The sequence below is a fragment of the Hemiscyllium ocellatum genome, chromosome 26, assembly GCF_020745735.1.
Source record: "Hemiscyllium ocellatum isolate sHemOce1 chromosome 26, sHemOce1.pat.X.cur, whole genome shotgun sequence".
Taxonomy (NCBI): domain Eukaryota; kingdom Metazoa; phylum Chordata; class Chondrichthyes; order Orectolobiformes; family Hemiscylliidae; genus Hemiscyllium; species Hemiscyllium ocellatum.
Window position 1 is genome coordinate 36,670,071 of NC_083426.1, and position 23,890 is coordinate 36,693,960.

General features: G+C 38.4%; 1 protein-coding gene across 5 annotated transcripts in view; it reads right to left on the reverse strand.

Moving 5' to 3' along the window:
• The window catches only part of LOC132828413 (protein phosphatase 1 regulatory subunit 12A-like), a 263,395-nt gene that overhangs the window by 31,654 nt on the left and 207,851 nt on the right, over positions 1-23,890 (reverse strand). The window contains exon 3 of one of the 5 annotated variants that reach the window (XM_060845500.1): positions 317-410. The exons of 2 other annotated variants lie outside the window; for them this stretch is intronic. In XM_060845500.1, coding sequence (XP_060701483.1) covers positions 317-410 — 94 coding nt within the window. Of the gene's footprint in view, positions 1-316; positions 622-23,890 lie in introns of those variants that run through there. 2 more of the 5 variants (XM_060845501.1, XM_060845497.1) reach the window with 2 other exon arrangements.

Here is a 23,890-nt window from a genome sequence, read left to right on the forward strand (position 1 = left end):
TTCAGTCCAATTAGGAATTGTAATAACAGAGTTAATCGGGGAGGGGGGGGGGGTGTCAGTCAAATTTCTTTTTTGGATGTACATTTAACTTCAAAATAAGATCTTAAATGTTTTTTTTCTGAAACACTCAAGAACACAAGACTGGTTTAACTCTCAATAAATAGGATACTGACTGTTTTCAAGCTTCCATGTGCATTCCATGTATCAGGATGTTTAAAAACCTACCACCCACAGACCGCATTATTTGCTGCACTGTTGTTAGGCCTCTTATAATACCACACTAGAGCACTAAAATTAAAGTCAGTGATTTTCTTACTCTGAATGTCTTGCTTGTGGGTGAAGGTGAAGGTGAAGGTGAACAAGGTGGTGTTTCTTGCTGCGGTCTCTTGTTCCTCATTAGATCCTTATTCCTAGAATACAGCGCTGACATTGTTACCAAATTCAAAGAGTTCAAGAACTGATGGATCCTGTATTATATTTACTTTTCCGAGCAAGCTTCTTTCTATGTTCAAACACGTTGCCTTCAGAACTGATTTGTCCCGCGTCCAAAGCTACAATTATTGCGATTTGCTTTACAAAAGTGCAGGTTGACAGGTAAAGTGAAAATAGGGCTGTTAGATGAATTGTTGGTCTTCAAGCTGAGATCTGTTCTTCTTTAGCTGGATCAACAGCTCAGCACATTTAAAAAGAAACAGATGAAGGCATCAAATAAAATCCCGAAGGAATCTTGCAAAACACCACAGCCGCAACAAAGTGGTTTTCAATCTATCTGAACAGAATCATAAGATGAAAATGAGACAGCCATCAAAACATGATCTTTCATTTTGAGGCTTTGTACACTCCAAGGGGTGGAGCACTTCTCAATGATGTACGAATACAGTTAAGTTTTGTTTTGTTCTTATCCTTCGCTGAGTTACTTCACGCGTTGCTCTCTTTTGGCATTTCAATTTTTTTTTACTTGAACAGGAATGCTGGAATGAAGCCAAAAGGCATCATTTGCTCTCAGCTGGGAATTAATTTTTTTTCTCTCCGAGGAAGAAACTCCTTAAAAATTCTTTATCAGACATCTGGATTTAACAAGGAAGTCATACTTCAGAACACAGAAATCCTTGGATTTAAATAACGTAGAACAAGATCACAAACTCACTTCTGGAATGACTTGCCCATCATTTGATTTAAACTGATCTCTCAATTAAACTAACTTCATTAGGATACAATGAACAATTTGCTATCATTAAATGCTGTACGCCAAGCACTCTAATAAAATGATATAAACATTACATTAATAATTTTAACTCGTTACTTCATAGCTAACTTTAGCTGTAAATACTTCTCCATACAAAATTTGTCTTTTTCTCATCACAGCCACCACACTGAAAAAGCAGTGGAACTTTACAAAGTTTACATTTGGAACAATTCTTTTGGTGGGCTACTAGTTTGGATTTGTTGTCAGGTTAAATTAAGATTATTCACAGATTGAATGTTGTATATTCGATAAAAGCTGGGACTGCAAATGGCCTCAAAATAATAATATTTTTCTCCCCCACACAGTTCCACTGTAGGTAATAATATATACTTTCCTGTTGCATTTGATCTCTCAAAATGCATTACCTCAGAAGTTTGAGTTGATGCATTTAGGTATAAGGAGTACTGAATGATGATATAATTTTCAGAAAAATAAAACAATATTTGTTGTGAAACATGCCTTTTTTTAAAAAAAAAAGCAACATTCAAGAACCGAATAAAGGTTAACTGCACAATAGAATGACAGAAATGTTATAGCACAGGAGGCAGCCATTTGGCCCATCATTCTGTTTTAGCTCCCTAAATAAACAGCATTACTAAATGCCATTCTTGTCCTTTTCCAGATACTCTTTCATATATTTTCTGTTTAAATAATCATCTAATGCCCCCTTGAATGCTTCAGTTGAACCTACCTCCATCCAACTTCCAGGCAATGAATTCCAGTTCTGAACCAATTGTTGAGAGAAAAATTGTTGTTTCTCATCACATTGGCTTCTTTGCACAATAAACCTCTTCTCTTTTCTTCCTGATCCTTTTACAAATGGAAGCAATTTCTCCTTACCTACTCTATCTGGGTTTCTTCATTTTATTATTTGACTTTGTCTTACGTTTCTTCTCTCCGAAAAAGAAACCCGAGCCTCTTCAACCTACCCTTGTAACTGAAGCCTCTAATCTCTTGAGCCATCCTTGTAAAATGTGGCATCCAGAACTGTGTACAAGCTGAGGACTAACAAAGTGTTAGCATAACTCTTTGCTACTGTGTTCCATACAACTATTAATAGAGCCCAGGATACTGCACATTGATTAACTGCTCTTAAGAATGATCTGATCACTTTCAAATCACCTGGGCACATAAACATCAAGGTCCTCCTGTTCCTGCACTTGCTGTAGCATTATAATGCTTAATTTATAATCATCTTTCAATAATCTTCATAATGAAGTACACCACCTCAAACTTCTGAGGTGATGCATTTTGAGATATCAAATGCAACAGTAAAGTATGCTATAAATGTCAGGGCCCTTAGGGGCACTGAAACACAAAGGGATCTTTGGGTGCAAGATCATATCTCCATGGAAGGGGCAACACAAATGAATACGATAGTAAAGAAGGCATACGCATGCTTACCCCAAGGGTACCAAGGATAAAAGTTGGCATGTTGCAAATATATAAAAATTTAGTAAGGCCAGATTATACTAATGTGATGACCACAGCTGCTCACAATGAGAACGATGTGGAGGCTTTGGAGAGAGTGTAAAAGTGGATTTACCAGGATGATGCCTTAACTGGAGTGAATTAGCTCTATGGAGAGGTTGGACAAACTTGGATTGGTTTTTCCCCAGCTTGTCGGAGGCTGAAGGCGGACCTGATACAAGTATATGAAATTGAGAGAGGAATGGATAAGATGGGCAATCAAAGTCATTTACTCTGCATAGAAATGTCAAATACTAGGTGGCATTGGTTTCAGGTGAGAGGGGAGTGTTTCAAGGAGATGTCCAAAGCAAGTTTTGCTTTACACAGATGGTGTAGGTGCCCGGAACAGGTTGCAAGGGAAGCAGAGTAGGCAGAGAATAGAGGGACATGGACTATTTGGTGTGCTTTCTGCATTGAACTTCATTGTCTCCTTTGATTACTCCCAACAACATATCATTTCCTTTTAAAATTTCATAATGTCCTACTCTTAATTCACAACTCTTCCAAGTTTTGTATCATCTATAAAGTTTGAAACTGTCCCTGTATACAAGATCTAGATCATGAATATACAGCAGAAAAAGCAAAGCTCTCAATACCAACCCCTCCAATACAAACCTTCCCCCAGCTCAAAAAGGATCCATTACCATAACTCTGCTTCCTGTTATGCAGCCAATGCTGTATTCACGTTGCTACTGTCCCTTTTATTCCACTGATCTCTAACATTTCTCAAGTCAATATAGTGTATCACTATATTGAGCAGTTTCTGGAAGTCCTTGTACATCATAATCAACAGCATTATCCTCATCCACCCTTTCCGTAAGTTTTTCAAAAAGACACCAGCAAGTTAGTTAAACATTATTTTCCCTCTAGAAAGCTATGCTGGCTCTTCATAGTTAAATCATCTTTTTTCACAAGATTCTATTCTGAATAATTGTTTCCAGAAGCTTCCCTATCACTGAAGTTAAAACGAAACATCTGTAAGAGTTAAAAAAATTGATTTCCGTCTTTGTTTTTGAAATAATTATTTCAGTGTTATTTTTTCAAATGTATATAATCGTTAACATTAATAATCTTGAAAATATGTACAATCAGAATATCTGACCGGCATGAATTTACATTTTTTTTTCCCAAAAGCTCATTTCAAACAGATAATTTCAAGTGGTGTAAGTGCCAACTGCAATTGGACTGAAGTTATAAGGAATCAGATAAAAGTATTAAACACAAATTTACACTGAATTACTTTAGGACTGCGACCATAATTCTATTAGTTTTAAAATAGTAATGGAAAAGGTTAGACCAGATCTAAAAGTTGAAGTTCTAAATTGGAGAAAGGCCAATTTTGACGGTATTAGGCAAGAACTTTCAAAAGCTGACTGGGGGCAGATGTTCGCAGGTAAAGGGACGGCTGGAAAATGGGAAGCCTTCAGAAATGAGATAATGAGAATCTAGAGAAAGAATATTCCTGTTAAGGTGAAAGGAAAGGCTGGTAGGTATAGGGAATGCTGGATGACTAAAGAAATTGAGGGTTTGGTTCAGAAAAAGAAGGAAACATATTTCAAGTATAGACTGGATAGATCAAGTGAATCCTTCGAAGAGTATAAAGGCAGTAGGAGTATACTTAACAGGCAAATCAGGAAGACAAAAAGGGGATAAGAAATAGATTTGGCAAATAGAATTAAGGAGAATCCAAAGGGTTTTTACAAATACATTAAGGACAAAAGGATAACTAGGGAGAGAATAGCAAGGCGGCCTTTGTGTGGAGCCACCGGAAATGGGGGAGATACTAAACGAGTACTTTGCATCAGTATTTACTGTGGAAAAGGCCATGTAAGATAAAGAATGTAGGGAGATAGATGGTGACATTTTGAAAAATGTCCATCTTATAGAGGAGGAAGTACTGGATGTCTTAAAATGCATAAAAGTGAATAAATCCCCAGGACCTGATCAGTTGTACCCTCGTACTTTGTGGGAAGCAAGGGAAATGATTGCTGAGTCCCTTATGAGATATCTGTATCACCGATAGTCACAGTTGAGGTGGCGGAAGACTGCAGGTTGACTAAAGTGGTGCCACTATTTAAGGACAAGCCAGAAACTGTAGGCTAGTGAGTCTGATGCTGGTGGTGGGCAAGTTGTGGAGGGATTCCTGAGGGACAGTACGTACATGTATTTGGAAAGGCAAGGACTAATTAGGGATAGTTAACATGATTTTGTGCGTGGGAAATCATGTCTCACAAACTTGATTGAGGTTTTTGAAGAAGTGACAAAGAGGAGTGATGAGGGCAGAACGGTAATTGTGAACTATATGGACCTCAATAAGGTGAACGACAAGGTTCCCCATAGGAGACTGGTTAGCAAGGTTAGATCACATGGAATACAGGGAGAACTAGCCATTTGGATGCAGAACTGGCTCAAAGTTAGAAGACAGAGGGTGTTGGTGCAGGGTTGCTTTTCAGATTGGAGGCCTGTGACCAGTGGAGTGCCACAAGGATCGGTGCTGGGTCCACTACTTTTCATCATTTATATAAATGATTTGGATGTGAACGTTAGAGGTACAGTTAGGAAGTTTGCAGATGACACCAAAATTGGAAGTGTAGTGGACAGCAAAGGAGGTTACAATGGTATCTTGATCAGATGGGCCAGTGGGCTGAGAAGTGGCAGATGGATTTTAATGTAGATAAATGTGAGGTGCTGCATTTTGGGAAAGCAAATCTTAGCAGGACTTATACACTTAATGGTAAGATCTGAGGGAGTGTTGCTGAACAAAGAGACCTTGGAGCGCAGGCATTTGGTATGCTTTGCTTTATTGGTCAGTATTGAGTACAGGAGTTACGAGGTCATGTTATGGCTGTATAGGGCATTGGTTAGGCCACTTTTGGAATATTGCATGCAATTCTGGTCTCCTTCCTATTGGAAAGATGCTGTGAAACTTGAAAGGGTTCAGAAAATATTTACAAGAATGTTGCCAGGGTTGGAGGATTTGAGCTCTAGGAAGAGGTTGAATAGGCTAGGGGTGTTTTCCCTGAAGCGTCAGAGGCTGAGGGGTGACCTTATAGAGGTTTTTAAAATCATGAGGGGCATGGTTAGGATAAATAGACAAAGTCTTTTTCCTGGAATGGGGAGTCCAGAATTCAAGAGCATAGGTTAGGGTGAAAGGGGAAAAATACAAGAGGGACCTAAGAGGCAACGTTTTCACGCATAGGGTGGTACTGTTTATGGAATGAGCAGCCAGAGGAAGTGGCGGAGGCTAGTACAATTGCAATATTTAAAAGGCATCATGATGGGTATATGAACCGGAGAGATTTGGAGGGATATGGGCTGGGTGCTGGCAGGTGGGACTAAATTGGGTTGGGGTATCTGGTTCGCATGGACACATTGGACTGAAGGGTCTTTTTCTGTGCTGTACATTTCGAGGACTCTATGGCTGATAAAGGGAATAAATCAGTGGAACTCAGTAATCAATAAAAAGTAACACAGTCAAATTTGGAAAGCACTTCAGATTTAAGTTAGTTAAATGAAGTCCAGTTTTGAAAGAAACAAATCATTGCTTCATCAAAAATGATTATTTTCAACATTTAGATCATGCACAAAATGTTTCATACTCCAAACTGATACATCTCTATATCCCTTATTAATTCACCATTTCTTAAGATAAAACTTCACGTACTTGCTAAACTCAATCTTTTCCTTGAGGAAGCAAAGTATTCATACACCAACAATTCTGAAAAGGTATTGCGCATATCTGCTGCATAGCATAAAAACACTGCTCCCTCTTGATTTCAAATCAGTAGTCAATAACTGTTTTCTACTTGCAAAAGATAATGGATGAATTTACATATAATGAAGTCTAAAACTGAAATGACTGAACAAGTCAAGGAAATTATCACAAAGATAATGTCCACTTTGACTTCTCTCTTTGAACACTAATACACAGTTAATGCTGCATGTGCTATACTCATGTTTGCCTTGTTTCATTCAGTGGCAATGCTGGATCTGAGGACCATAACATGAATCTGTAGCAATATTTAAGATGAAAAGTGAGTATGTACTTGAAAAGAAAAACATCTGCAGGGCTATGGAGAAGCAGCAGAGGAGTGGACCAAACTAACTAGCTTTTTAAAAGACCAGCACAGTCACAATAGACCAAACAGCCTACTCCTATGTTGTACAAAACCATAATCTATTGACCACCAACTCAGTTACTTATTAGAAAAAACAAAAATTATCCCACATCCTGATAGTTTGTTTCACCAAAGGGAGATTTACTAATTGGTAAGTTGTAGACCCCCAGCAATATACTTCAGTACACAGCAAAAACAAGCTTTTTACTATATTAAAATTATTGCACAATGGTAAGTATAAAGTTGAATCTTGATTTTCCACAAACACCATTTATGCATATTTCAAAGGTCTTAGATGCAAGGTAATAAAACAAATTTGAATCAAGGGTTCGACACAAACTGGGAGTGTTCTGTCAAATGTTGCATGAGTTGTGTATCCAACAAAAGAAAGCCAGCAGATCTGCTTTATGTGTGCATCTAATATAATTGAATAATCACTTGGACTCTTTGAGACTTATTTGGAGATTTTCAAGTCCAGAAGAGTATTGATCTGCTCAACAATGATTTATTTTATAAAGCCAATGATGGAGAAGCTCAATAAAGAAAGGTATAGCACTGCAAAGTCAACCCAGGTCAGTTAGTTCTAATGCAGGAACGCACAAATTTATTGCTGAATTTCTGAAAATTTGAGAGACGCAGGTGACAAAGCTCACATGCCCCTCTTAAATAATGAAGTGCACTTTGTCTGGAGCAGGTTTGCAGAAACTGCGAGAGCCATATCTTGGTCCAGCACAGATAACCTCTGGGATTTTGGGATTTTGCAGGGGAGAACTTGATTGAGCAGGTGCAAAAAGGAGTCACATGTCAGGAAAGGGAAGTGTCATCCAGAGATTCTGGATGCCCTGTCAGAAGCAATGGGAAAAGATAACTGTGGTAGGTAAAGATAGGAATCAAGGCCCCAACAACAAGAACTTTGGGAAGTCCACTAACACACAAGTCCAGATTTACAGTGCGTCTGAATGGACTTTGGAAGAGCCTAAACACTTCCACCTCTGGAATCTTTCATTTAGAAACTTGGGTTAACTTCTTACAACAAACATTGAATTTAACTGTTCTATACTTAAACATACACAGACCTCTTGGGGTGCATCCCTTTTAACTTTAAAATAAATCTGCTCCTCTGGCTCCTCATTTCCTCTCAAAATTTCTCCAGTGCATTGTTGAAAGAACTGTACATTTGGAGATACCATCTTTCGGATGCAACATTAAAGCAAGTCCCATCTGTCTGCTTAGCTGGATGTGGAAGAACTCATGGCATCCTTTCAAAGAAGAACATGGGATTTATCCCAGGTGTTCAGGCCAATAGCTCTTGCTCAAACAACTTCACAAACAGATCATCTGGTCATTATCACATTGCTGTTTAGGAAAGCTAGCTGCAAACAGTCTGGCTACCACATTTACTCTGTTATAACAGGGATAACGCTCCAAAATAGTTCAGTGGCTGTAAACCACTAAACATCCGCTGACATGAAAACCACAATATTAGTGCAAGTCATACCATATTTCTTTAAATCATCTTGATACAAATACTTTCAATGCATTCTCCCTTTTGCTGCTTTAATGACCTATCCAAAATGGTGCGTTCCAAGGCACACACAGGTAATATGTACATACAAATTGGACAGCAGTTTAGATCAGAAGTATATGAGCAGGAATCCCCTTTTTCCCTATTGAGACTGAATCAATAAGTGTAGGAACGATTTTAGACAAAATTCTAATGTAGGCTTATATTACGATTGTGAACTACATTGACTCACTGCAATATATGTGTGTTTTTATACATTTTTGGGATTGAATATTCATGGTGGTCATCTGTGCACTGTGATTAGAGACAACTTCTTGAACAAAGATTGAATGCAGATGATAAATAGGTTTTTGGCAAATGTGAGAAAATGACCCACCTTGTTGAATATTTTTCTTTTAAATTGCTTATGCTCACTTAACCATTTCAAGGAATTTGAATATCGCTTGACTCTTTTCCAAATGATATTGTTTTACTAGGATGTTCTAAATCCATTATATTTTCAATATGAATCATTCAGAAAGCTTTTTGCATTCTTAGTCATAATGAAATCCATTACAGTACATCCTTTTACAGCACACCAGATATTCTAAAGTCTGGATAAATGATTCAACTCCTATAATAGAAAAATACAGAATCAGATGCAAGGGAACACCACACATGCAAGTTCTCCCGTAAGCCACACACCTCCTTAATGTGGAACTGTGTCATCATTCCTTCAATGTTGCTAGGCAGAACTTACTTCATGGTAGCACTGTGCTGGTCACTTCATCTGAAGGACTAAAGCAATTCAAGACAACAACTCGCCATCAATTTTGCCATTGTAACTAAGGATGTGCAATAAATGCTGTTCTAGCCTTTGACATCACAAGACATAGACGTAGAAGTAGGCCATTCAGTTATTAAGACTGCTCTGCCATTCAATGGAGATCATGACAATCTGATAATCATAAACTCAATTTTCCTGCCCTTACCCTATTATCCTTGAATTACTTAATAGATTAAAATGTGTATATCTCAGTCTAGAATAAAATTAATGACATTGCCCCTATAGCTGTCAGAAAATAAATTCCTCATTTGTCTTAAGGGTCAACTTCTTATTCAGAAGTTACGCCTGCTGATCCTCGACTCTTCCACAAGGGGAATCGATCTCTTACCCTATTAAGTCACCTAAGAACATTGTATGTTTCAATAAGGTCACCTCTCATTTTTCTAAATTCCAATGAGTACAGCCCAAGCTACTCATTTCCCTCATTCAACTCATTAACATGCAGTGTAATGATTTGTGGCCCTAGCCTTTAGTTATAAGTAGCCATTCCAAAAATGCCTTCTATTAGTTAATCCTTTATCCTTGCTAATGTATGACCAGCAATGCTTAATACATGGGTTGTTAACTTAAGTAGCCTAACATGTGGCACCTTATCAAATGCCTTCTGGAAATTTTATAATATCCATTGGTTTTCCTTTATCTAGTGCTTTGTAGCACTTCAAATAATGCATATTGTTAGGCATGATTTTCTCTTCATGAAGTCATGCGAACTTTGCTTAATTATATTAAGAGTTAATCAATTCTCTATTTTTAGATCCTTTATAATAGATTCCAGCAATTTTCTAGTAACAAACATTAAGCTAGCTGGTCTATATTTAACTGTTACTTAATGCGTTCATTTTTTGAATAAGTGCAGTCAAAAGAATAGCAGGTCTCCAATCCTCTGGGACTTTTCCAGAATCTAAGGATTCTTGGAAGATTATTATCACTGCATCTTTTATCTCTGTAGCTACTTCCTTTAATATAACAGGGTGCATAGCATCATGTTCATCGGCTTTTAGTCCCATTGATTTCCCTATTCATTTTTCACTACTGATAGCTATTGTATTTATTTCCTTTCTTCCTTTTGCCTCTCAATTATTTTGTACATTCGGAAGGCTATTCGTGTCTTCTAACACGAACACTGATGCAAAGCACTTATTGAACTCCTCTGCTATTTCCAGACTCCCATTATTTTCCAGGTCTCAATCACCAAGGAGTCTGTGTTCACCTTGTCCTCTCTTTACCCTTTTATACGTTTGAAGCAGTTCTTGCAGTCTTTCTAGTTGCCCTCAATTTATTTTCCTCCTCTTTTTTGGGGGGTCATCTTTTTTGGCTTCTGCAACTTTCCAAATTCTCAGACTTATCATTTGCCTTTGCCATGTTGTATGGATTTCTTTCAATTTCATCAATCCTTAACTTCGTTGGATAACGATGGTTGGCTTATTCCTTTCTGAGAATCCATCTTTCTGACCAGGATATCTTTGTGTGAGTCATGAACATTTTAAAAAAACTGCCATTGTTCCTCAACCAATTTTGCTGCTAAACTCCAGTTAACTGAGCCGACATTCTTTTCAAGTGCCATTAAATTAAGTTCAACACAGTTATTTCTGACCCAGGTTTCTCATTTTCGACCTGAATACTCAATGTTATAGCTACTGTTTTAGACCAGAAGATACAGGAACAAGATAAAACAGTTCAGCCCAGTGAGTCTGCTACACCATATGATCACAGCTGACGTTAATTCGTGAAAGAAATCTAAGTAAGTTAGACAAAGGAGAGCCAGTGACATGATCTATTTGAATTTCCAGAAGGCTTTTGACAAGATGCCAGTGTCATAGAGATGTACAGCACAGAAACAGACCCTTCGGTCCAACTCGTCCATGCCAACCAGATATCCCAACCTAACCTGGTTCCACTTGCCAGCACCCAGACCATATCCCTCCAAACCCTTCCTATTCATATATCCATCCAGATACACAATTCTCAAAGGCACACGCTTAGGAATATTAAAAGTTCGAAAAGGGAGTGAAGGGAGGTGGGAAAGGTGAAAGACACACAAAAGAGATCATAAAGAATTAGAACATGCTGCCAAAGCTGCAAAACAAAATTAAGTGACAAATGCTTTAGGAGCAAGGTACTGGTGTGGATAGAAGATTGGCTGGCTGGTAGAAGGCACAGAGTAGGGATAAAGGTGTCTTTTTCAGGATAGCAGCTAATGACTAGTGGAGTTCTACAGGGGTCTGTGTTGGGACCACAACTATTCATGTTATATATAACAATCTGGGCATTAATGAAGGAGCTGAGGGCATTATTGCTAAATTTGCAGATTAGACAAAGATAATTGGGGAGGGGGGGGCAGCTAGTATTGAGGAAATTGGAAGGTTGCAGATGCACTTGGACAGGAGACTGAGCAAGGAAGTGGCAGATGGAATACAATGCGGGAAAGCATTACTTTATGTACTTTGGTAGGAAAAAGAGGTGTAGACTATTTTCTAAACAGGGAAAAACTTGGAAATCTGAAACACAGAGACTTAGGAGTCCTACTTCATGATTCTTTTCAGGTTAACATGCAGGTTCAGTTGGCAGTTAGAAAAGCAAATAGAATGTTTGCATTCATTTCAAGAGTACTACAATATAAGAGCAGAGATATACCACAGAGGCTGTATGAGGCTGTAGTCAGACTGCATGTTGAGTATTGTGAGCAGTTTTGGGCCTGGCATCTAAGGAAGGATGTGCTGGCTTTGGAGGGGTTCCAGAGGTGGTTTACAAGAATGATCCCAGGGATGAAGAGTTGTCATATGAGAAGCAGTTGAGGTCTGTTGAAGCGTACAAAAATGAGGTGTCATCTGACTGAAACGTACTGAATACCGAAAGATCTGGATAGAGTGGATGCGGAGAAGAGGAGAGACTAGAACCCGGGGATATAGTCATGGAGTGAAGGGATGACCCTTTAGAGCTGAAAGGAAGAGGAATTTCTTCAGCCAGAGGGTAGTTAATTTATGGAACTCATTGACACAAAGATTCCGGACCAGTTCATTTAGGGTAGAGCTAGGTAGGTTCTTGATTGTTAAAAGGATGAAACGTTACAGGGAGAAAGCAGGAGAATGGAGTACAGAAACATTTCAAATGGCGAAGCAGACTGATGGACCAAATAGCCTACTTTTATTCCTATATCGTATGGTTGTAATCAGGAATCTGTTTGTTTTAAATATGCTTAATGACTTGGCCTGCAGAGTCTTCTGTGGCAAGAGCTCATAATTCAGAACTTAAATTCTTTCAGCAAAATCACCTCTGTTGTCCTGTTCATGTCATTAGCACCAACATGGAAAGCAACTACTGGATCCCTCCCCTCCCACACCAATGTTCTTTCTAATCCAAAGGAGATGCCCTTACTGGTGGCAGTGGTTAGCACCGATGCTTCACAATGCTAGGGACCCGGGTTCAACTCCAGCCTTGGGTGCAGTTTGCATGTTTTCCACATATCTGCATTCCTCCCACACTCCAAAGAATGAAGCTGAGGTGAATTGGCCACATTACATTTCTCCGTAGTGCTCAAGGATGTGTAGTCTAGGCGGATTTGCCGTGGAAAATGTGGGTTTATGGGGATAGAGAAGGGGTGGGTGTAGTGGAGTGCTCTTTGGAATCAAATGGGCTAAAAGGCCTCTTTCTGCACTGAAGGAATACTATGAACCCTGGCATCAAGCAGACAAAACAAACTTCAGGTCTTAAACCTCACAGCTGCAGACAAAGCATCTATTCCCTCTAATTATACAATCCCCCTCTAGTTGGACATTTGCAAGTGCTTCATAACTGACCAAATACGAAATAAGAGGTGATGACCTATTATTGTCAACTATTAATCCAAATAACTACGTAATGTTCTAGGTATGCAAGTTCAAGTCACACCACTGCAGATGGTGAAATTTGAATTTGATTTTTAAAAATCTGGAATTAAGCATCTAATGACAATTGCCGTCGATTGTCAAAAAAGCCATCTGATTCACAAATGTCCTTTGGGGAAGGAAACTTGTTGTCCATACCCGATCTGGCTTTAAATGTGATTCCTGACCCACAGCAATCCGGCTGACTCTGCGCAGTTAGGGAGGGACAATAAATACTGACCTGAACAACCATGCCCACTTAGGTAAATAAATAAAAACAAACCTAGTCTGACAGTATGATCTGAAGTGGTGTCCAGTTAACTTTCCCCTTCCCTAACGTCACGCAATGTCTGATCTGAAGTTCCTCAAGCTGCAAACATCTACTAGAGATTTGTTCATTCTGGATTTTAAGAATTTTAGAACTGACATTAAGGTCTGCTCCTCTATCTTTTTCTGTATTGCAGTATTTAGGGTGTATCTCTCCCTCTCCCACCACCTTCACCCCACCCCCCTCCCATGCCTTGCTTCGTACTTTCTCAAATGGAGGATCATTTGATTTCATTTGCTCGCCCTTTGATACCTTCCTGCAGTATACAGTTTTCTTCCTTATTAACAGCCAACCCAATTTGCCCATAACCTGTAAATCAGGCCTTTCAGATTTAAAACAGATTTGTTAAAATATACAACAAAGGATCAGTTATGAGCATTGTGTAATCTCCCAATTGTAACATCCAAACATGACCTGTTATTTCCTGAGTGAAGAATTTTGAATCCAACTTCCCCATTGGAAAAAATATAGCTGACATCAACCAGTCTTGCGTGTGAAACTACCTCAAAAGACTTGTCAAAAAATATGAAAATTACATCAAATATGCCACGTTCATCAACCCTTTTAGTTCATAAAATTCCATCAAGTTCGTCAGACATGACCTTCAACAAATTCACGCCAACTTTGCTTTATTAACCCATGCCTCCCTAAACGATGACTTATACGGTCTCAGAATTTCCTCTAATAATTTGCCCAACATGATTACTCTGCATTCACTGAGGCCATTCTTTCTAGCCTTTTACAATGTTAGCACTCTTCCAGTATCATGTCTGTAGCCAAACAGGATTGAAAAACAGTGGCCAAAGCTTGCATTATGTTTTTTATTATTTCCTGAGCAATTTGGATTAATTTCAATTCAGCCTCATAATTTTATCTATTTGGAAAAATAATACTCATTCATAAGTGTTTACCACATCTAATATTTCACACTCTACAATTGTTCCTTTGTCCCTCCCCTTTGTGAGAGCAAATAGAAACCAGGCCCACATTTCTGCCTCCATATGCAACTTTTGAGTCTCCAATTGGTAGTACATTATCTGTGGTAATCCTCTTCATGCTTTACTAAAATATCTTTGGGGCCTCCTTGCCAATAGTTTTTCATTGCTTCTCTTTGCACCACTAAGTCTTAAAAAACAAGTACCACTCTTCTTTTCACACTCATCTATACTTTCTGCAGTAATATAATTTCAACATCTGCTACCAATTTTTTTTGAGTAATCCTACTCAATGTTCTTTGACTTCCAAGTGTTCGAGACTGCCAGTCCTACCCTTTCACTTTGGAACATTTTAAAATAAATATTTTAAACATATCTTATTAAAATATTGTAGTCAAGATTTAACGAGTCAAAGACATTTCAGACTTTTTTTCATTGTTAGCGACACTTCAAAAATCTTGAAATGATTTCATTTTCATGCTGGATCTTACACTTTGTTTCAAGAAAATGTTCTAAATATCTTTAGCAATAAATCTGCTAACTTCTGTTTCTACCAAGTCTTCACAATAAATAATGTGACACTGCACTTACATTTTACTTACAATTCACCTATTCCATGACCTGCATCTAAACAGTAAGCTCCACACACTGCCCAAACATACCTTACCATATTTGGAAATCAGCTGGGTAACCAGTGTATCCAAGACGAAGCAACTCTATACCTAGAAAGGGCACAACTGAACTACATCCTAACCCTTCACATTTTACTGAAACAGCATTTCAGAATACAAAGTGAGCCTTTCTGAAATAAAGGTCACATGCTTTTTAAGCTGTCAGATAAATTACTTTGACATGCTGAACATGAAAACAAATCAAAGTGTACATTATGTACACGCAGGATATTAACATTTCATGAATACTTTTAGAAACAGATTAATATATGTTCTATTTTCTTTACTAATTGGACTGGTGCAAGCATACTTACGTTATGATAAATATTCTAAGTTACAGAGTTCCTGCTTTATCTGCAGTGTTATTTTTTAAACAAAATGAAATAGACACTTGAACATCGGAAATTCAAGTTATGCTTTCTACGGAACTAAATGTTCTGAACTAGTGTACATATTTAGTTGGTGTGGACTCTTGTAGGAATATTTAACTATTTACAGCATGTATAAAAGAAAGTCTCTTATTCGGCTAAGATACAACCAAGCTTGAAAGTAAATTGAATTTTAACTGGATAATCCAATTGCTAAAGCTAATAGCACAAAAATTTGCAGGGCTCATAATTCAACAGTTTTGATGGAATAAGTTAGCTAGAACAAAATTAATGGTAGAAGAATCAGTTAAATGTGACCCTTCAACAATGCTGCTAACTCTAAAGATATACCATGAATATCAGCGAGTCAAATACAAAACTCCTTTATGCTTCTAAGCAGCAATATGGGAAATGGCATTGAGACAATAGTAGGACTAGAAATACTTCAGTTCATACATTTCCGAGTAGAACTGAAACACGAATAATTCAAGTTGTTTATCAGGGGTAGAATAGATATTGCATTCTATGATTGATAATGTTTAAAAGGTTCTAGTATCAATTTGAATACTGAACTCAGTCTGTTATCCTCCTGAACGTGGCCTCAGCAATACATGTTTACAAGACATTACCTCCATGGCAAGGTAGCAACAGATAAGAAACAGTGAAAACAGAAGACACTGGCTGGGATCAATAATAAGCGATTCTCATCCACACAAAGCAGTTATCCATAAAACAGCGCACAGGAAGTCTCTCAAAAGACAGATTCATCTCAAAAGACAGACTCAACAAGCTCTTGAAAAAAATGGACAGTAACCAATGGATAGGCACACCAAGCAGTACAGAAAAGTTCAAATAAATGAATATATTTTGTGGCAAAGCCCCCATCTTGCAATTGATGCCACAAACAGGTTCTTGTTTTAATGATGGCCATCTCTTTCTACTCTTCAAGTGCTTTCAAGATCAAATGAAACTTGCAATTACACAGTACCATTATAAATGTTTAACTTCTCAAGGAACATTTAAAAAAAACTTTTTTCGTGATAACCCCAACACTGAGACACACAAGGAAATATTAAGCACAGACATCCAAACACTTGGTCAAAACTTTGGTTGAGAATCTTCAAAAAAAGACAGAGATTGATAAGATAAAACGGTTTTGTGAAGGATTTCCTGCACTTAGGGCCAAGACAGTTATAAACACTAATGAAGGAGTGAAAAAAAAACTGGGTTGCACAGGAGGTGAGAATTTGAGTAACACAACACTCATAGAACTTTAGGATATGACAGAGGTAGGCTAAAGCAAGGTAATGGAGACATTTGATTAGGATAACAAAGATTCCATATTTTTGGCATTACTGAGCCAGGAGACAACATAGATCAGAAAATACAGGGGTGATTAATTACAGGGACTTAAAAGTAATAAATTCAGAATCCACCAAAACCACACAGAAGACTAGAGTACAGATTCACGTGCTATCAACTTTACAATATATTCAAATATATTCCTCAAATATTAGCTTCCATTCACAAAAACCTACTTTAAGAGGAAAGAGAGGGGTACAAAAATGACTTTAGCAATATTACTGTCAAAAACTTTAACTGAAAGTATGAAAATATTCCAATTCTTTAAAAATAAAGTACATAAATTTCAGTTTAAATCTAACAAAAAATTCAATCAAGTCAATTGGAAACCAATTTATTTAATGCTCATTCACAGGATGAGGGCATCACTGGAGAGGCCAGCACTTATTGCCCATCCCTAATCTGGCATCTTGCTAGTTGGAAGTGTTGCCTGAGTGTTGCTCAGATGAGGAGAAAACCGACCACAACTCTTGCTATGCAGCAACAGTGGCTGCATATGCATGTGACAGAGAACAAGTTTGGCCCGAAATTGTGATCCTTTGTGTCAACTTAATGTTAAAGCCTATATATGAAACAAACAATTGAGTAGGCCATAAGAGGGCATCTACTATTTGTTTGATATACACCAACTGGTGGTTAATGTTTTTAAAGTTGAAAAGCAGGAAGAAAACTGGTAATGAAAAATAAAAACATTTCCAACAATGAACACTATATATTAAATTGAATCAGCAGTGCTGTATATACATTTTGCTTTCAGGTAAAAAAAAATGCAAAATGAGTAAAACTGCCACAATTTCCCAAATAATTTGTAGTTCTTTCAACTATTTTTCTTGAATCTGACAGCAGTCTTGTTTTAAAATCAGAAATTATCAAACAAAAGGCAAGACCTAGCTTTATATTCAGTTCCTTTAAAAAAGCAGAAGGACACACTAACAAAGTCAATTCGAGGGATGCAATAATTTTGGATTGAAACCCTATGCTGCAAACCCATTGAGAGCTCATGGGACAATTAAAAGCAAATAATACATTATGTAAATAATTGTAATTGATTATATTTTCATTAAAGGCAATACTCTGATTGGAAAACTATAAATTAGAACATTAGATAAATGCAACTTTAGAATGGTTCACAAATAACATTTGACTTCCAGCAAAAATAAAAAGACACATGGAAATCAAAAGGTGTAACATTTAACATGGGTGAAGCTTAACAATCAGAAATGTTAACAAATTAGTGTTCCTGTATAATTTTGTGAAAACAGACACTGTCTGACAAAAGGCAGAATTTTGCCAAATACTTTTTGTCTTGCTGTGATTTGATCAGATAATATTGAAGCAGATTATGGTGATGTAGAACACCACCAGGTGGCCGAACAATCAATGACAACACAACATTTTTTACACTCATATCTCAAAACTCTTAAAATGCCTCAAAACTATCCAAACCAACTTTATAGCTCCCCACAGAATGCCTGCCTAATGGTCATGATTTTATTCTTTAGAAAAGACCACCCATCTTGACAAACGTTCTTCAATGAAAATCTCAATTTGAGTCAATTTTGAAGCCACTTCCACCAACCGCATGATCCGTGACTATTTAAATAGTAAACACAAAAGGTTACGTGTGCTGCAAGATTCAAGGTTAGGATTTGTTATTGGTGCCTTCAGTTTTAAAAATAAATCCAGCAGGATGCTGCTGTCCAGCAATGAAAAGGAGAAAATTAGTTGTTTAAGCTTAAAACAACAAGCAATTGAATGGATGATGTTATGTAGGTTAGAATAGAATCAGAGGGGTTTAAAAAGAAGTAAACCAAGGTAAATAAAGATTAACTGTTCAATTCGTAAACTTACTTTGTACTTTGCTTTAATTGGTTCAGGATGCTGAATTAATAAATTATTTGAAATGTTAAAATAGTTTTATTGGGCAAGGGGTTTCTTCAACTTCTCCACCGCCGCACCTCCACCCTCCCATCAAGTGGGGATACTTAAGCCGCAAACACAAAACAACCTGTTCACACATTACAATATTTACTTGCAATGTAATGATTCACAAAACCATGTCGAAACACTGTCAGTAAAAACTTAAAATCTAAACATCAGTCAAAACAAAACCCTCTTTCAAGGCTGTTTTATTTTTAAAGTTAGTACTTCCAATCCAAAAGGAAACAAAACGCTTATTTTTTAGAATTACCAGTGAAGACAGTTAACAAATCTGATTAGTTATACAAATCCTATTTCCTTAATTCCAATTGAAAATGGATGGCTGTTAATAAAAAAAAGAAACTTTTTTGCTACAAAGCATAATAGAGGACATACAGTCATAGAGATGAACAGCAGATAAACAGACCCTTCAGTCCAACTTGACCATGCCAACCAGATATCCTAAATTAATCTAGTCCCAGTTGCAGCACTTTGCATAGATGCCTATAAACCCTTCCTATTCATCTAACCGCCCAGATGCCTTTTAAATGCTGTACCAGCCTCCACCACTTCCTCTGGCAGCTCATTCCATACACGCACCATCCTGTGTGTGAAAATGTTGCCCTTTAGGTTCCTTTTATATCTTTCCCCTCTCACCCAAAAGGTATGCTCTGGACACCTCCAACACAGGGAAAAGACCTTGACTATTTTACCTTCTCCATGTCCCTCATGATTTTGTAAATCACTATAAGGTCACCCGTCAAGTTTCTGACAGTCAAGGGAAAATAGCCCTAAACTATTCAGCCTCACCTTATAGCTCAAACTCTCCAACCCTGACAACATCCTCGTAAATCTTTTCTGAATCCTTTCAAGTTGCAATAGTATCCTTCCTAATAGGAGGGAGACGAGAACTGCATAGAATATTCCAATTGTGGCCTAACCAATGTCCTGTCCTGCATAGCCACATGACCTCTCAACTCCTACAGTTGAAAAGGAAAGCATACCAAATGCCTTCTTCACTATCCTATCTATCTAACAGTCCATTTTCAAGGAGCTATGAACCTACACTTCAAGGTCTCTTTATTCAGCAACACTCCCCTGGACCTTACTGTTCAGTGTATAAGTCCTGCCCTGATATGTCTTTCCAAAATGCAGCACCTCAAACTTGTCTAAATTGAATTCCGCCTGTCACTCCTCAGCCTACTGAACCATCTGATTAAGATTCTGTTGTACACGGTGGTCACCTTCTTCGTGGTTCACTACACCTCCAACTTGAGTATCATCTGCAAACCTACTAACTATACCTATGTTTACAATCAAGTCATTTATATAAATGACGAAAAGCAGGGGACCCAGCACTGATCCTTGTGGCACACCACTGGTCACAGGCTCCAGTCTGAAAAACAACCCTCCACCTAGACACAGTCTTCTACTTTTGAGCCAGTTCTGTATCTAAATGGCTAGTTCTCCATGTATGCCATGTTATCTAACCTTGCTAACCAGACTTCCATGAGGAACCTTGTTGAACGCCTTAGTGAAGTCCATATAGTTCACGCTCACTTTTCTGCACTCATCATCCTCTTTGTTTCTTTTTCAAAAAACTCAATTAAGTTAGGGAGACGTGATTTCCCATGCACAAAACCATGTTGACTATACAAAAATCAGTTCTTGTCTTGCTAAATAAATGTAAATTCTGTCCTCAGGATTCCCACCAACAGCTTGCCCACCACCATATCAGGCTCACTGGTTTATAGCTCCTTGGCTTTTCCTTACCACTTTGCTTAAATGATAGCACCGCGTTAGCCAACCTCCAGTCTTCCAGCACCTTGCCTGTGACTATCAATTATCCAAATATCCCAGCAAGTGGCCCAGTAATCACTTCACCAGCTTTCCACAGATTTCTAGGATAGACCTGATCAGATCCTGGGGATTTATCCACTTTTATGCATTTCAAGACTTCCAACACTTCCTCCTCTGTAACATGGCCATTTTTCAAGATGTCACCATCTATTTGCCTACAGTCTATACCTTCTATGCCATTTTCCATAGTTCACTGATGTAAAATACTCAATTAGGATCTCCCCCACCACCTGCGCTTCCACATACAGGCTGCCTTGCTGATCTTTCAGGGGTCCTATTCTATCCCTCGATACCCTTTTGTCTTTAACGCATTTATACAATGTCTTTGCATTCTCCTTCACCCCATTTGTCAAAGCTATCTCATGCCTTCTTTTTGCCCTCCTGATTTTCCTCTTAAGTACACTCCTACTTCCTTTATACTTGAAGTATTCACTCGATCTCTAATGTCTATACCTGACATATGCTAAGTTCTGCTTCTTAACCAAAATCTCAATTTCTCTAGTCATCCAGCATTCCCTACATCTACCAGCACAGCCTTTCATCCTAATAGGAACATACTTTCTCTGGATTCTCATTATCTCATTTTTGATGACTACCCATTTTCCAGCAATCTCTTTCCCATCACAATCAACTTCTGAAAGTTCTTGCCTAATACCGTTCAAATTTGTCTTCTTCCAATTTAGAACTTCAATTTTTAGAATTATGGTCACTGGCTTCCAAATGCACCCCAGCTGACATCTCCAACACCTGCCCGGTCTCATTTCTCAAGAATAAGTTAAGTGTTACACTTTCTCCAGTAGGTACATCCACACACTGAATCAGTAGATTTTCTTGTACACACCTAACAAATTCCTCTCAATACAGATCCTTAACACTATGGCAATCCCAGTCTATGTTTTGAAAGTTAAAATCCCCTACCATTACCACTCTATTATTCTTATAGATAATAGATAATAGATCTTGTTACAAATTTGTTTCTCAATTTCTTGACGACTATTGGGGGTCTATAGTACAATCCAAATAAGGTGATCATCACTTTCTTATTTCTCAGTTCCACCCAAATAACTTCCCTGGATGTATTCCCAGGAATATCCTCCCTAAATACAGCCATATTGCTATCCTTTATCAAAAACACCACTCCCTCTCCTCTCTTGCCCCCTGTTCTATCCTTCCTATAGCACTTTTATCCTGGATCATTAAGCTGCCAATATTTAGACACTTTAGATTCCCTACAGTGTGGAAACAGGCCCTTCGGCCCAACACGTCCACACCAACCCTCCGAACAGCAACCCACCCAGACACATTCCCCTACAGTTACCCCAAACACTATGGGCAATTTAGCTTGGCCAATTCACCTAACCTGCACATGTTTGGACTGTGGGAGGAAACCGGAACACCCGGAGGAAACCCACAAGGACACGAGGAAAATGTGCAAACTCCACACAGACTGTTGCCCGAGGCGGGAATTGAACCTGGGTCCCTGGTGCTGTGAGGTAGCAGTGCTAACCACAGAGCCACCATGCCATGCCGCCTGTCCATCTCTGAGCCATGTCTCTGCAATTGCTATGATATCCAGTCCCATCTTTTGACATACGTCATGAGTTCATCTGCCTTTAAATAGTTGAAGTAGTTCAATTTATCTGTCCAACCATGTTCTCTGCCTGCCCTGACTGTTTGACTCACTCCTTTTCCCATTTGTACTAGTCTCAGATTGATCTCTTCCCATACTATCCAGGCCCCCCACCTTATCAGTTTAAATCCACTCGAGCAGCTCTAGCAAATCTCCCTGCCAGTACATTAGCCCCCTTCGAATTCAGGCTCAAACCATTCATCTTATACAGGTCACTTCTACCCCAGAAGAGACTCCAATGATCCAAAAATGCGAACCCTTCTGAAGAATTATTACAATTGCAGTGTTAAACCTATCCATAGGTCTTTCATGATCCCTCCCCCACCCCAAGTAAGAACTGCAGACTCTCAGAAGCTTTGAATTCAGAAGTTAATGTATGGGCCTCAAGTCACAATCAAAACAAACTGAAATAAAAAGCATTACAGAAAACATCATAACATATCTGCACATTGAATATTTCTCATAGAAACAACAGGTTTCAACTACGTAAGACTTCTGTATCGATGGAGAATTTGATGCATTTGGATGTTGCATCTTGTGTGATTAAATTTTGAACTTCAAATTGGGAAAACATTGCGCTGCGTGGCACTGTGCTGAACAGACAGACTTCAAGCAGATCAAACAGCGCAAGACTGGGCACCCGTGAGATGCTGCTTTGAATTGCACTCCAACACAATTGGCAATCTCTTGACCTAATGCATCTCCCATTCTTCCATTACCATCAAGTTAGGGGATCAACTCTGGTTTAGTGAGAAGTGCAAGAGGGCAAGTTAAAAGATGTGCAAAGCATATCTAAGAATTAACCTTGTGCAGCTATAAAAAAAACTTAGATGCCAAATAGCATAAGCAGCGAGTGACAGAGTCAAGTAATCCCACAACAAACAGCAAATCTATGTTCAGCATTCTTGCCTCATTCAGTTGTGAACGGTGGTGCACCATTAAAGAATTCACAGCTAAAGGCAGCTCCATAAACATTCCCATCCTGACTGATGGGAGTGTTCAGCACATCAATGCAAAAGATAAGGCTTATACATTTGCAACAATTTCAAACAAAAATGCCAAATGGATAACCCCATCTGTCTCTTCCAGGGGTCCCTGGCATCACAAATGCCAGTCTTCAACTAATGCAATTCACACACATGATATCAAGAAATAACTGGAAGTAATATATTCCACTAAGGCTACAGGCTGTGATAACATTGCCACAGTAGTACAGGAGAAATGCGCTCCAGAACTTTCCACATCCCTAGCAAAGCTGCTCTGGTATATCTGAAACACTGGCACCCACACAATGTGGCAAATTATCGAAGTATGTTACATTCAACAAAAAGCAGGGTACGTCCAAACTATCAAATTTGATCAAGTATTGGAAAGTATCATAATCAATGCCATCAAACATCATTTGCTTAGCAATAACTTGTTTGCTGACAATCAATTTGAGCTCTGCCAAGTTCATTCAACTCCTGACTTCATTACAGGCTTGGCTCAACATGGACAAGAGTTGAACTCTGGAGGTGAGGCAAGAGTGACCACATTTGAGTATTTCAACAAATAATCAATGGGATTTCAAAGGAAAACATTCTACTAGTTGGAGTCATACCTGGCAAAAAGGAAAATGCTTGTGGTCATCATATACCTCTGGAGCAAATGGGATTGAAAAACCAGATCTGGTAGTTCAGAGGTTGGGACATCACTACTGCACCACCTCTTCAGAGTCAGGCTCTAAGCCTCACCATCTTCAGCTGCTTCATCAATGACTCTCTCTCCA